Raw genomic sequence first — 15,206 nt, forward strand, 5'->3', positions numbered from 1 at the left:
GTTCTATCTTTGCTTCCTTGTACAGTTGACTTCTTTACTGAGGACAGACTTCCTTCTTTTCCTCCTATGCATTCTCTTCTTACTTGTCAGGGAGAGGGGAGAATGGAAAGGGAAGAGGAAGGAGGCAGGAAGACAGAGGAAAGAGGAGGGAGGGGGAAGAGTTAGAAAGAGGGGAGAGAGGGGGAAGAAAGGGAAAGAGTGGGGAGGGGTGTGGAGAGGGAGGGAGGGAGATAGAATGAGTTAGCCTGAGTGCTGTCCCTTAGCTTTTGCAACTAAAGCTGGTGTTAGCTGGCTGCTCCTCGGACCCCCCCCCCCTTTTCTGCTGGTTAATTGTAGATAAGAGTTGCACAGACTTTCTTGCCCAGGTTGACTTCCACCCAGATCCTAAAGCTCCGATTACTAAGTAGCTAGGATTACAGAGCCATATGAGCCATACGCCATGTGATTTATGTAATTAATATTGAGGAACACTTCTTGACTCTGATCACACACACACCCTTGATAAACCTAGGTGGCTGTGTATGTGTTTGGGGTGGAGGTGATGGAGACTGTCTGAGGTCTGGGGTGCTGAGGTTCTACTTTTGCATAAACTGAGAATAGGAGCCCTCCTCTGAGGAGGGGAAAGGGGTCATCTTCTCAACAGGACATGTCACCAAGAGATGACCTGGGCAAGTCAAGGAGAAAGAAGTGTTTCAATTACAGTTACTTTTTCTTTTTCTTTTCTTTTTTTTTTGGCCAGTCCTGGGGCTTGAACTTGCGGCCTGGGCAATGTCCTTGGGCTTTGCTCAAGTCTAGAGCTACACCACTTAAGCCACAGCACCACTTTCGACTTTTTCTATGTGTGTGGTACCAAGGAACTGAACCCTGGTCTTCATGCATGCTAGGCAAGCACTCTTATCACTTGGCCAACTCTTGGCCCTTACAATTACAGTTCTAAAGGCTGCATGCTGTAACAGTGGTTAAGTCTGTTTGATTTTTAAATCACTCCCATACCTGGCATTAAACTTGTGGATATGTTTTTTTTTTTTTTTTTTTCTGATGAATGAGTGACTCAGCAGAGTTCCACCAGTTGGCTGTGAACATTCTACTGGAATCTCTAAATCAGCTCAGAATTTTATCAGCTGTTTTAAATTGTATGTGTAGTCTGTGAGGCTTTTATTTTATTTTGTCTTTTTTTTCTTTTTAATGGTAATCGTCATAAATTATTTCCTTTTCCATGATGGGCACAAAAGCAGACAAAAACCAAACCAAACCAAAAAACAGCCTGGAATACTGAGATATAGCTAGGTTTGCCAGAAGTGTCCTGTGATCACAGAGTACAGGCAAACACCTCTGACAGGAATGATCATGGTTTGGGTCCCTATCCAAATCATGGTCTGGTTGGCTTTTAAAAATTATAGATAAAATAAAAATTATAGCTAGCTAGATAGACTGATTTTTTTTTTTTTTTTTTTTTTTTGGTGGACCTTCAGGACATCTGAAGACTCATTCCTCCGGGTGCAGACTAGGGGGGCAAGGGCCCAGCCTCACTGAGCCAGAAGCTGAGGCAGCCTGGCCATCTGTGGTTTCAGACCTGCAGCGCTCCTCCCCCGCCAGGGCCAGGCTCCCCCTCCCCGGCCAGGCCGGCCCCGCGCGTTCGCCCGCCCACCCCGCCTTTCTGGCTCCTCTCTCCCTCCGTAGTGGGCCGCTCGGGGTCTGTTTCCGGGATCTCGGGTGTCGATCCGGGCCGCGGAGGCGCGCGGGGGGGTGGGGGGGCGGAAAGCAGGTGGCCGCGGCGGCGGGGTGGGGCGGCCGGAGCCCCCAGGCGGGAGCACCCGACGGGATTTCCCGCGGCTCCCTAGCCCGTCAGACCTCGGCGCGGCGTCGGGCGCGGGCGCGGCTCCGGGCGGGCACGGAGGATCCCGGGGGAGGGGGCGCGCGCGGGACCCTGGCCGGCCCACCATGGCCGAAGTCAGCATCGACCAGTCCAAGCTGCCCGGAGTGAAGGAAGGTAGGGCTGGCGGGGGGCGGGGGGTCCGCGGCCGCTCCCTTCTCCCCAGCCCGCGCCGGGGGACGGGGGCATTTCGGAGGGGCCCCCACGGCGCCCGGCCCCACTCGGCCCGCTCGTACCACCCGCCCCGTCGGTCAGGCCTGGCCTGGAACTCGACCCCGGGGTCCTCGGCCCAGTCCCCAGGCGCCCCCCCCACCCTTCGGTGACCGCCCGCACAGCTGGATCTGACTTAATTGGTGAAAGAAAAGAAAATCCTGGCCCCGGGCAGGAGGGCGGGCTGGGAGGCTTTGGGAAGCGGGCTGACACCCCTGGTCCCCAGCTTTCTCCTGGAAGCTCTTTGTTTTGAAACATGACTCCTTTTTTCCCTCCTCTTCCCCCCCCACCCCCCTTCACCCGGCCTGGCAGCCGGCTGGCTGGCTGGCTGGCAGGCCGGCCAAGTGTGTGCCCACCTTCCCTCCAGCTTTCAGAGCTGAGGCTTGGGCCTTAGGTGGGAGTCAGGGCCCGGCGACCTTCAAAATCTTCCCATCTGGATGGGCAAGAAAAGTCCAGTGCTTCTAGCTTGGCCTGCCTGACTCCCCAAGCCATCCTCTGGCTTCTCTAGTGTTCATTATTATTTTATGCCCCCAGGACCAAGTTTTTTTTTTTAATTTTTAATGTTTTAAATTGTTATCTTGGGTGTTGGATCATCTCTTTAACTTTTAGCTGTTTAGACTGTTTTCTTTGGTTCTAGAAAGCACCCATAAGGTCCAAGAACTTGTGTCATCTGTTGCACCTAAGTATTTACTGTCACCTGTGCAGATTTGCTCATGTGGAATTGAAAAATAAGGATTTTGCTCTCCTGCGATTGCATGTTTTCTCTGTCAGCTTAGTTAGACTCCAAAGTGTTCTTGCTTCAGCAACCTAGACAGACCGAGATTGGTGGCTGCATTCCTGCCATCTTCCCCAGAGTTCCAAGTATTAGGAGATTACTGGCTGGTAGTTTGATTTTTATTTATTCATTTATCTTGTTAGACATTTTAATGGGACTGAGTCTGTTTTGATGTTTTTGAAGGGTAATAACATTTTTTTTAACCATTCACATTTTTCTGATTTTCTGTTCCTAACCCAGCTTTGTTGAAGCTATTCATTTTTTACAGTTTTCCATTCACTGTCAAGATTTAGGTGCTGAGTGGTTGCAAAGGCAGCTCAGTAATTTGCTTAGTTTGTCTAGTTGTGCCTTTTGACCAAGAGTTCTTTTCTGTGTGGTGGTAGGTCTTTAAAGAAAAAGTGACCCGTCCATATGGTAGTACTCCTTAGAGGTAGGTGATAATAGAGTGAGAATTGGAATTCAGACAAAACTTAACTTGTAAATTATTTTACTTAGGCCTCAAATCTATGTCAGTGAACTGGGGAGCGGGAAGGGGATCTTAAAACTTTCAGTGCATTCACATTACTTTTTGGTTTTCTGATTTTTTTTTTTTTTCATGGCCTGGGTGCTATCCTTCAGCATTTTTGCCCAAAGCTGGTAATCTATCATTTTGAATCATACCTCCATTTTCAGCTGGTTGGTAGTTAATTGGAAATAATAATCTCCTGGGCTTTCCTGCCTGGACTGGCTTTGAACCTCGATCCTTAGATCTCACCCACTTTAGTAGCTAGGACTACAAGCTTGAACCACTTAGTAATTTTTAGAGTTCCACATGCTCTCCATCTACAATTGGAGGATTTTTCCACTCTTAAATTCTCATGGAGTATTTACTAATTGGTTTCAGTTTGCAAAAAAAAAATAAAATAAATAAAAAATTGTGTAGTAGTGAATTTTACAGTCTGATAAAGTAATGAAATTTAGTGTGGCTCTTTCATGTGCCTTTGTGGAGTTAGATTTTACTGTTTAAGAAATTGTTGAACATTGTTGTCTTTGTACACATGTGACTTTTCTGGGTCCAGGATCATGAAAGGAAGTGATGTATTGTTTAGGAATGTCCTAAGAGTAGGGAAGTTTTTGACCGGGCGGGTATTAAAGCCTAATAAACAGTATTTTTCTCTAACGTAACTCTTTATTATGACCTAGTTATTCCCGAGAACTTCATGCTAATGAAAGAGAACCAAGCTGGAGCATGCAGGAGCAGAATATTGAAACTGTTTTATTACTGAGTTTGAGGAAGTTTGGTAGGAGTTTGCTTAATATTCTGCCACAGATTTTTGAACTCCATTAAAAAAATAATCAGTCCTTTTTGCCACTTCTCTTTTTAATTTAAACCTTTGGTAGTTTTATGTACATTCACATCCAGCATCATGGGGGAGATTCCAGTGGAAATGGAGAATAATTTTGTGGTGAATGTATGACCCTTCCACTGCCATTTGTGACCTTTGTTGTGAACCTCTCAAAAGGGAGGTCATGGGTAGCAGCAGACATCTTATATTCTTTGCAAGTTTAAAATACAGTGTTTGCCTCTTTAGTTTTTAAGGAGGTCAAAGAAATTATCATTTGGAAAGGCCTTTTTTAATTCCTTCTCCCCATTCCATTCTCTGTTAACCATGGCCGTATTTATAGCTTGGGATATCATTCTTAAACTAGAGCACAAAGAAGGACCTTTGGAGTTTATAGCAGTACAGAGAATTCACTAAATGTCAGATGCCTTTTAAAAAATGTTTAAGACACATTTGGAATAATTCTTTTATTTCTTTCTGAAGCTCTTGGGATTCTATGCAACAAGAGCTAAAATAATTTTCAGATATTTTAAAAATTATTAGATTTACAACTGAAATGTAATATGCAGTCTGTAAATGTTAGGCAGAGGATCATAGGGATTCCAACAGTAATGTAAAGTTCTCAGTTTAGAGTTCACAGCTGCAGATGCATTTTTTTCCCTAAAAATAAAGGATTGTAATTAGTCAGACAAACTTAATTTTTTTTAATGTAGTCTTAAGCTTCTTACTGCATTTTCTTTCTGGAACTATATAGAGTTAGTTGCTTGTTTAAAAAGGGATCCCAGAAAAGAAAGAAAGAAAGAGAGAGAGAGAGAGAGAGAGAGAGAGAAAGAACCTATTGACCCCACATTCCAGAAGGGAAAAAAAAAATTGTGTGCTGAAGATGGGAAATGTGTGAAACCTTGCAGTTGAACTAGCAAGGGACCTATTGGGGATTTAAATTAGAAAAATTTACATAATTCATTTTCTTTCTCTTTTTCTTTTAAATTGTTCCATAGATACATGTTACTAATTTCTAAAGTGTTCCTTTGCATATTGTCATTAAAATATTACAGTGAAAATTTTAATAAGTGGCAAGACCTTTTTCGAGATGCTAATGGTTTTTATTTTCATTTATTATTATTATTATTATTATTATTATTATTATTATTATTATTTGGCACCAGTCCTGGAACTTAAGGTCCTCCTGGCTTGGGATGCAATCCTTTAGTTTTTGTGCTCAAAGCTAATGTTCTACTATTTGAGCCACAGCTCACTTTTGGCTCTTTGGCGATTAATTGTAGATAAGAGTCTCATGGACTTTCCTGCCTGGCTTGGCTTTGAATTGAGATCCTCAGAGCTCAGCCTCCTGAGTATCAAGGATTTTAGACATGAGCTAGCAGTGTTTAGCGTGGTGTCAGTGGTTGTTGGTTTTGGTAGCACTGGGTTTGAAGTCAGGGCTTCTTGCACTGTTTGTTGCTGGCTTTGTTTTGGGACAGGGTCTCTGTACCTGGACATAGGCATACGCCTGGATATAGATCTACCTACTTAAGATTCAACTACCTTTCCTGTAGTTGCTGGGTCATAAGCATGCCGGCTTCTTTTGCTACAGACATCATCTTGTAGACTTTCCTTCTTGGCCCAGCAATGATGCCTCTTCACTCAGCTATATGGATTGAAAAAGGTTCTTGTGAATTTTTCTTCTTAGGCTGGCCTTACATCTTGTTCCTCCTGCTCTCAGACTCTTGAGTTGCTAGAATTACAGGTATGAATGACTGATTTTACCCAATAGGTTTTACTTTTTTTTTTTTTTTTTGCCAGTCCTGGGGCTTAAACTCAGGGCCTGAGCACTGTCCTTGAAGCACCACTTGGCAGGTTTTTCTATGTATGTGGTACGGAGGAATTGAACCCGGGTCTTTATGCATGCTAGGCAAGCACTCTGCTACTAGGCCAAACTCCCAGCCCTTAAGTTTTTTTACTTTTCAATTAAGCTTTTCTTTTTTTTTCATATATTTTTTATTGTAATTAATAGAAGGGTTACATTATATTTGCCAGATAGAAGGTGCAGTAATTCACATACATTGATACCCTTTCTCATGTCTTGGTCCCAATTTCCCTCTCAATTAAGCTTTTCTTGAGGTTAATTTTTGGCAGAACAGATGAATTAGTGAGTGAACAATATAAAAAGTCACATTTTTTTAAATCAGTGTTTGTCTGCTTACGTATTTTTCTTTTTCTTTGTTTGGTGGGTCATGGGGCTTGAACTTGGCCTGGGCACTGTTTCTGATCTCTTCAGCTCAAGACTACCACCCTATCCCTGGGCCTAGGCATTGTCCCTGAGCTCTTCAGCTCACTGCTACTGCCCTACCCTTGAGCCAAGCCCCACTTAGTGTTTTCTAGAGGTTAACTGGAGATAGGAGTCTCAGGTCCTTTTGTGCCCAGGCTGGATTTGAACCTCAATCCTCAGATCTCATCCTTCTAAGTAGCTAGGATTACAGGCGTGAGCCACCTGCACCCACTTGCTTACATATTTTTCTACTTGAAAAACTACACAAAATAATGTCTAAAATTCAACTTATAATAGACCTAGACTAAGAAAAAAATTACCATGATCTTGTTTTAAGAGGTTTTGAGACAAAGCACTTTAAGTGTTAACCCACTGGAAGGACCATTGGATAAAGGTTTTTATCTCATGATCCATTTAAAGGTGCCCTGTGCTGATTTAAAATTAGGATACCCTAGATTTTCAAAAAGGCCTACAAAAGATAATTGGGTTTTATGTTCAGAAGGACTCTGTGGGTTGCTTAGACACTTGACCTTGGAGAATTATGCTAAATGTGTTTTCAGATAATACATTTTAAAAGGATGTGACAAAGAGTTGGGGATTTACTTTAGTGGAAGAATACTTGCCTGGTAAATGCAAGGTCCTGAGTTCAGTGCTCTGCAAAAAGGGAAAAAAAAAAAAAAAAGACATGATATGCCAGATGTGGTGGTGCTTACCTGTAATTTTGGCACTGTGGAAGTGTGGTTAAGTTCACCGTAATATAACATATATAATTTCCATTTTTAGCATATAGTTATGAGTTTTTACACATGTATATATAGTTTTCATGTGTGCATGTATATGAGGATACTGGGGTTTGAAATCAGGGCCTCTTACTTGACTTTTCACTCACAGCTGAGGCTCTTAACATTTGTGTCACAGTTTTTCCAGCTTTTTGCTGGTCACATTTTTGTGTGTGTGTGTGTGTGTGGGGGGGAATTAGACTCAAACCATGATCCTTCCATCTCAGCCTCCCATGTAACTATGATTGCAAGCGTGATCCTCTGGCACTCAGCTGCAGTTTTTGTCTTGAGATAGCACATAAACTGGGGAATGGCTTATTGTTTGGTGGGCTGTGAAAGCTATAAGAAATTGAATTGCAGTGCCTGTATGATTGATTGGAGCACAGCTATTCTCATTCACTCATTCATCCGTGGTTGCTTTTGTGCCACAGAGGCACATGAGGCCTTGTAGTAAGATACCCCATGATTCTTTGTGTTTTATTATCTGGTATTTGACAGGAAATGAAAGATTCCTTTTGAAAATACTCTCCATGAAACTTTTTGCCAGTCCTGGGCTTGAACTCAGGGCCTGCGCAGTGTCCCGCAGCTTTTTTTGCTCAAGGCTAGCACTCCACCACTTCAGCCACAATGGTACTTTTCGCTTTTTCTATATATGTGGTACTGAGGAATAAAACCCAGGGCTTCATGCATGTTAGACACACATTCCACTAAGTCTCAGCCCGAATTTCAGTTATCAGTGTAAATACCAGGACAGTGTGTAGTGTGTGTGTGTGTGTGTGTGTGTGTGTGTGTGTGTTTGTGCATGTACATATATGGTATTGATTTGTACCTTGTATTGGATCTAACTATACATTTATATATAAGGATGAGATTCCTTACAGATTTCTATGGAATTAAAAGTGAAATCAAGGTGAAAACATTATTTAAAGTACCCACTGTGCCATAAAGCAGCTCCATGAGACATTTTGTGAGTAAGCTACATAAACATCCAACAAATCCAACGTTTAACTCCCTGTTTTTAGGGATTGGGATCAAACCCAAGACTTTGGGATTTTATATATCAGGCAAATGTTCTTTCAACTGATTGAACAAATCAGTTTTTTTTTTTTCAGCCAGTCCTGGGCTTGAATTCAGGGCCTGAGAAGGCTTTACTGCTTGAGCCTCAGCACCACTCCCAGCTTTTTTCTATGTAAGTGGTACCGAGGAATCAAACACGGATCTTTGTGAATGCTAGGCAAGCACTCTACCCCTACGCCAAACTCCTGGACCACGAATCCAGTTTTTAAGAGGTGTGCTTGTTTATGTTTTTGCCCTTTTTTTGAGCCACAACACTAGTCATCTCTTGCTTGTTAATTAAATATATAGTTTTGTGAATTTTTCTGTACAGGCTGACTTGAAACATCAATCCTTCAGATCTCAACCTAGGTAGGATTCTAGCACCAGCATCTGGCTCTGCTTATAGTTTTTATATTGTTACCTAATAATTGGATCTGTTCAAAGCCTTTTATTGATATTTGCATATCACTTCAGAGAAATTTGTGTCAGAATTTTGCCTAGGCTGATTGACCACCAAACTTTCAAAGTTCTATGTTTGATAAATATTTTCAGTCCTGGTAAAACTTCTAAGTGACCAAATACTGGACATTTTGTCTTTTGCTTTTCTAATGAGTCATAAAGACTGAGTCCATTTCCATCAATTGTACTCCAGGACTTTTGTGTATAGTTAAAGTGTATATGACTTAAGTCTTTCCCTCTAAAATGCCTTTTTATCAGCAACAAAAAATTGTTTTGTTAATTGATTGAGAGGGAGCCCAGAGTTTATGTTAAGTATTACATTTACTAAGTTTTGATCATTGGGAAACTTGAAGTTGCAAAAGAGAAAGGACTCCATTAAGTTCCTTTTACTGTCATCTGCATCTCTTACTTGTCCTCACATCTGGGCTAGCCATGGTAGAAAGAACTATTCATCTCTTCTCAGTGTCTGCCTTTCTAGATGCTTCAGGCTTTGCTTATGAAATGTTCCCTTTTCAGTCAGTGATAGCTGAATTCTAAATTAACACATCTGCTTCTGTTGTTTTCCTGACTTCTGTGGACAGGCCTGATTTTACATTGGGCTTCATTGTATTTGCAAATCATTTAGTCTTTTCTGTTGTTTTTGTTGCCTATTCCAGCTTCATGGAGTTGATCTCTGTGAACGATCATTAACTGAAAAGAACATTGCTGAAATACAACTAGAGTTTGGGTGGACTGTCCTGACTTTCACTTTGTTTCTTAGCTCATGCTTGATTATTAAACAGAATATGGAATCTACTGTTTAAAATACATTAGAAATCATTGGAATTTCACTACTCATATTTAATTAAAAATCACCAAAATTATATTTCTTGAGTTAGCTTTCTGTTATCTATTTATGGGTTTCTTTATCATCTAAAAAATGTGAAGAACTCATTTTGAACTGAATAAGGTTATTTAAGATAAGTGAGGAATGTATATTCTGATTACAACTTACTGTCACTACGGAATATGACCATCCTGTTCAATAGAATAGGAGGGCTGTTCATTACACTCTTGTGCCACGTATCTTTGCATTGCTGTATAATATTTACATTAGCTTACCAGTTTATCACATAGTTAACTCAAAATTTAAGTTCATTTGACTAATAACTTCCTTGTAAAAGGAAATTTTTTGAGCCTAGATTTGTAAGGCCTGGTTTTCTATTTCTTCTTTCTCCCATATTAGCTGTATCAACTCAGAGACATCATTGGAGACAATATTTACTATGCCAAATACATAGGCTTGTTTTATATTTGAAGCAATGTTATGTCACTGTGTGCAGGTGAGGGTTAGTGAAGTTTTCTTTTAGAGGTAAGAATTAGAGTCCTTGACTTCTATCCCAGAATAAGAATTTCTAGACAAGTCACAATGTTAAGAAAATTTGGTAGAGCTTTATTGAGTAAAAGCATGCAAGCAGATATACAGACAAAAAGCAGATATACAGACAAGCAGAAGGACAGGGGCACACTCTAGCGGAGTGTGGGTGCTCTCACAGAGAGGTAGATAGAGACAGAGAGACAATTGGGCTGTTGAGGTATTTATAGGGTAAAGTTAGGGTGTCTCCTTCAAAGTTATGGAAAGATAGGTGCTTTGTCTGAGCTCTAATCACACCTGGTGTTACTTTCTGAGTTCCCAAGTAAGAATGCATCCTGCCGTGAACAGACTCTTATCTATAAGGAGGCACACTGCTATCAGCATTTGGGTCAGGAGTTGGCTTAAGTTTGGGAAAACAATTTTCTTTGGAAGGAATGCATCTTGTTGTCTCTTTTTGAAGTGGAGATGGCATTTCTGTGTTTCTAAATACTTGCTCTATACAGAGCAAGTTCTCCAAATGTATTTAGGGTGTGCAACTTAATCTTTTACGTATGAATCTAACGTGTGAAAGTTACTTGATTGTGAAAATTCCATGAAGACAGCAATGTAAAACTTACAGCTGAGGTTGAGAAAATTCATTCTGTGCATTTTGACAACTGAGGTACAGATGCTTCTGGTCATAATTGATCTAATTTTTTATATACTAAGGTAGAGAAAAAAGGCAGCATCTCACAGGCAACATCTCACAGGCATATTACTTCTCTGACTACTTGGTCTTTGTGTTTTATTATTCTGCATCTTTGCCATTAGCTAGTCTTTTTTGCTTTGTCATAATTTCATTAATGGGATTCTGACAAATTGCTGTCATCACAGTCATTACTTTACATTGCAGTGTAAGAATTCTTTAGCATGAGTCCTAATTGTTGTCTTTCCCCGCGTTAATAAGATAAAAGACAAAATAGACAGTGACTATAATTCATTCCAAAATAATTTAATTGCTGTATATAGCAATTTCGAGTTTTGTTCAGGAAACTGCTTTCAGTGACTCTGTACAGCACAGTCAAATTATAAGCAGCAAACATAAGGTCAAGCTGAATACAAGAACAGATGAAGAGGAACAGAATTCATGCAGTAAAGTCTTTTTTGGAAGGGAGTTCACACTGGGTCTGTCACAATGCAACCTAGGGTGTGCATCCGTGATATAGTTGATCTTTAGCACTCTTTTCTTTCAGAGTCCTCCCTTGGCTCTCTGGTCCTTCCTCACCGTCTCAGTACTGGTTATAAGACCAAGTAGACATGCTGAAATTATTGCTCTACTATTTCCTCTTCCTCAGTATCAGTCTTTAAAAAAAAAAAAAAAGTTGTTTCCACATTGCTTAAGTTGAGTTAGCTCTACTGTACCCTGTGGATATGCAAGGTCTTTTCTCAGATGCTTTTGTCACAGTTACTGTTTCTTTTTTAACTAGCAAAGAACAAGTATTTTTATGGATTATAAATCAGACAAGTCACAGGGTGATAAACACATTACTAGGAAGCTTATAACATCTGTGAGTAAACAAACCATAGACTGATACTGGCACTCTTCCTTTAATGGAATGTTGATTTGCATATTCCTTAGTTTTCTGATTGAAAAATCCATCAGTCCTAAGTGAGATGTACAGAAGAAAACTTGAAATCCCTAACCTAACCTTCCAGCTCTTAAAACTCTTAATGTTAATCATCTGTGGCCTTGGGGGATGGCGTGTTTTTGTGTCTAGCTTATCATCTAACTGTACTGCAGCCTTTTTTTTTTAACTTGAATGGTTATGTTATAAAAATGCTTTATTAAATAAAAGTAAACTAAAATTGCTGAAGAAAAGTTTGACATGGCATGTGTATTCCTTAAACATTATTTTTTGTGTGTGCTGTTGTTATTTTTTTGTCCCTAGTCAAAATCAGCTAAATCAACACACCTAAAATCAAAGGAGCTGCCACTGGCAGCTCAATTATTTTTCTGCCACTGGAATCCTGTTTGATCTTAGCTCTATCATATGCAAAATAGGATAATTTCAGATCTAAATTTTTTATTGTCAGGGTAATGTATAGAGGGATTACAGTTACATTCGCTAGGTTGTAGATGCATTGCTTCTTACACATCGATACTTCTCATGTTTTTGTCCCCATTTCCCTCCTCCTCCCCCTTCCCAACCATCTTGTCCACCCCCCCCCCTTCCTTAAGACTAAAGAAAGCTTCTCTCTTGGGTCAGGAGGGTGGCTTAGTGGTAACGTTCTCACCTAGCATGCATGAAGGCCTGGGTTCAATTTCCTGGTACCACATACACAGAAAAAGTTGGAACTGGTAGTGTGGCTCTACTCTTGAGCAAATGGTGTTCAAGGACCATGCGCAGGCCCAGAATCCAAGCCCCAGTACTGACCAAAAAACTAAAAAAAATAAAAAGCTTGCACACTTTTTTTTTATAAAGCTATCCATTATTCTTTTACATAAGCAAATATTATAAAGTTGAAAGTGTCTAAACTTCCCCTAGTATGGAAGATAATATCCAAGACATAATTCAATCATGTTAGCTTTTCATTTTAAAAAGAACCATATAAAAACCTTATATCTGTGGATAGGCCTTAAACTTAGAAAACAGCTAAGCACAAAAATGGAAGAGAGAATATCATAGCCAAGAAGACTGGAAAATCCATATTTTGTTATATATTGGGGTTATTTCTACATTTCTTGCTATAAAATTTGTCTCTTTAGCTAGCTAAAAGCATCCTACGTAATCATTAAAATTAAAAATGAAAGCAAGAAGCAAAATTTTCTGTGATTTTCTTTTTCTTTTTTTGCCAATCCCAGGGCTTGAACTCAGGTCCTGAGCACTGTCCTTGGGCTTTCTCAAAGCTAGAGCTCTACCACTTGAGCAACAGCAACACTTCCAGCTTTTTCTATGTAAATGATACTGAGGAATCAAGATCTTTGTGCATGCTAGGCAAGCACTCTACCACAAGGCCAAACTCCCAGCTGCCTGATTTTTTTTCCTTTGGTTGACACCTTCCTCTAGCATTGTGAAGTTTAAAAAAAATTTAAAAAGTGTTTTTTAAAAAAGAGATGATTATAAAAAGATGTTTTTCTTATAAAGCCATGGAAAGAAGTTGAGATGATTATAAAAAGATGTTTTTCTTATAAAGCCATGGAAAGAAGTTCTAAGGACATCAGCTATGTAGAAATAATTATAGGAAACAAAATTGATAAAGGGAAATAATTTATTGTTCTTAAAAATATTCCACTTACATATGGAGAGAAATTGTGTATTAAACAAACTTCAGATTTCTACTTTGCAAGTTCACTTCTTGATGATGAGTCTCACAGTATATTTTTTAGTTGAAACAATAGAATTCTGTCATCTACCCTTTTTCATTTCAGTGAAAATGTATTAATATTCAAATTTTCCAATCGTATCTTTCTCTTGAATAAAACTCTTATGAGACTGTTATATATTCATATTGAATATATATTCATATTGAATCAAAAATGAAGTCTAAGATCACTTATATGACCCAAAGAAATGTGAAATCTATCCATCCTTTTCCTTTTTTCTTTCTTTCTCCTTCTTGCTCTTCATTTCATCCTTCACTCTTCTTTTATTTCTTTATTTCTTCTTCCCTCCTTCCTTTTTTCAGTCTGCATCTTCTTTTCTCTTTTTCTTTCTTCTTCCTTTTCCTTTTCGTTTTATCTGTGTCCTGTTTTTTTTTTCTTTTTTCCTTTCTTTCTTTTGGTGTGTGTCTTTTTTCAGTCTGCATCTTTCTTTTCTCTTTTTCTTTCTTCTTCCTTCCTTTTCCTTTTTTTATCTGTGTGTCCTGTTGTCTTTTTTTCTTTTTTCCTTTCTTTCTTTTGGTGTGTGTTTGTTTTTCTTCCTTTTTCCTCTGCTTTCACTCTTCCTTTTTCTCTTCCTTTTTTCCCCCACTTTCTGTGTCATTTTTTCTTCTTCCTCTTTTCCTTTCCTTCTGTGTCTGTCTTTCATCTTTCTTCCTTCTTTGCTTTTTCTTTCCTTTCTTCTTTTCTTCCTTTCTTTTGTTTCCTTCTTTTTCTCCCTTCTATTTCATCCTCTCTCATCTTCCTTTCATCCTTTCATTATATTTCCTCTTTCATCCTCTTTTTTCTCATCTTCCTTTCATATTTCATCGCTTTTTCTTTTTTTTCATTTCTTCCTCTTTCTGTATTTTCTTCTTCCTGTCATCTTTTATTTTTCATTTTTTTCCTCCTGTTTCTCTTTCATCCTTTCTTTTATTTCTCTTCCTTTCACCTGTTTTCCTTTTCTTCCTCTATTTCTTTTTCTCTTTTCTTTCAATTCTTTATTCCTTTTTCTTTCATCTCTTTTCCCCTTTCATCCTTTATTCCATTACCTTTCTTCCTTTTTCTCCTTCCTTTCATACTTTATACCTTTTTCTTTCTTTTATTCTTCCTTTCATCTTTTCCTTTTTCCTTTAATCTTTTCCTTTTTCCTTTTTTTTGCTTTCTTCCCCTTTTCTCTTCTTTCATCTTTTATTCCTTTTTCTTTCTTGCTTCCTCTTTTTCATTGTCTCCTTCCTTTCACCCTTTTTTCCTTTTTCCTTTTGTCTTTTTCTTTCTTCTTCCACCTCTTTTATTCTCTTCCATCTTTTCTTCCTTTTCCTTTTTTCTTTCCTCTTCCTCTTTTTTCTGTTATTCCTTTAATCATTTATTCCTCTTTCTCTCTACCTTTTTTTCTCTTCATCTTTCATTTTTCTTTCTTTGTTCCTCTTCCTTTCTTCTTTCCCTTTTTCTTTCTTCTTTTTTCCCTTTCTTCCTCTATTTTTTCTTTTTTCTTCCTTTCATCCTTATTCCTTTTTTTCTTTTTTCTTCCTTTCATCCTTATTCCTTTTTCTTCATTTTTTTCTTCCTCTTTATCTTGTTCCTTTCATTATCCTTTTTCTTCCTCTATTATTTTCTTCCTTTTTCTCTTCCTTTCTTTATTCCTCTATTTCTTCCTTTTTCTTTTTCTCTTTCCTTGTCTTTCATCCTTTTCTTATTCTCTTCTTCCTTTTCTTTTTCTTTTTCTTTCTTCATCTATTTCTTCCTCTTGTTTTCTTTTTCTTTTTCTTCTTTTT

General features: G+C 39.0%; 1 protein-coding gene across 1 annotated transcript in view; it reads left to right on the plus strand.

Moving 5' to 3' along the window:
- The first annotated feature begins 1,756 nt into the window (after positions 1–1,756).
- Positions 1,757–15,206, plus strand: part of LOC150069127 (coiled-coil domain-containing protein 50-like) — a 44,010-nt gene continuing 30,560 nt past the window's right edge. The window contains 1 exon segment of the mRNA XM_090331914.1: positions 1,757–1,990. Coding sequence (XP_090188040.1) covers positions 1,942–1,990 — 49 coding nt within the window. The 5' untranslated portion in view covers positions 1,757–1,941.

Source organism: Megascapheus bottae, chromosome 1 (assembly GCF_031878675.1).
Source record: "Megascapheus bottae isolate mThoBot1 chromosome 1, mThoBot2.hap1, whole genome shotgun sequence".
NCBI lineage: Eukaryota > Metazoa > Chordata > Mammalia > Rodentia > Geomyidae > Megascapheus > Megascapheus bottae.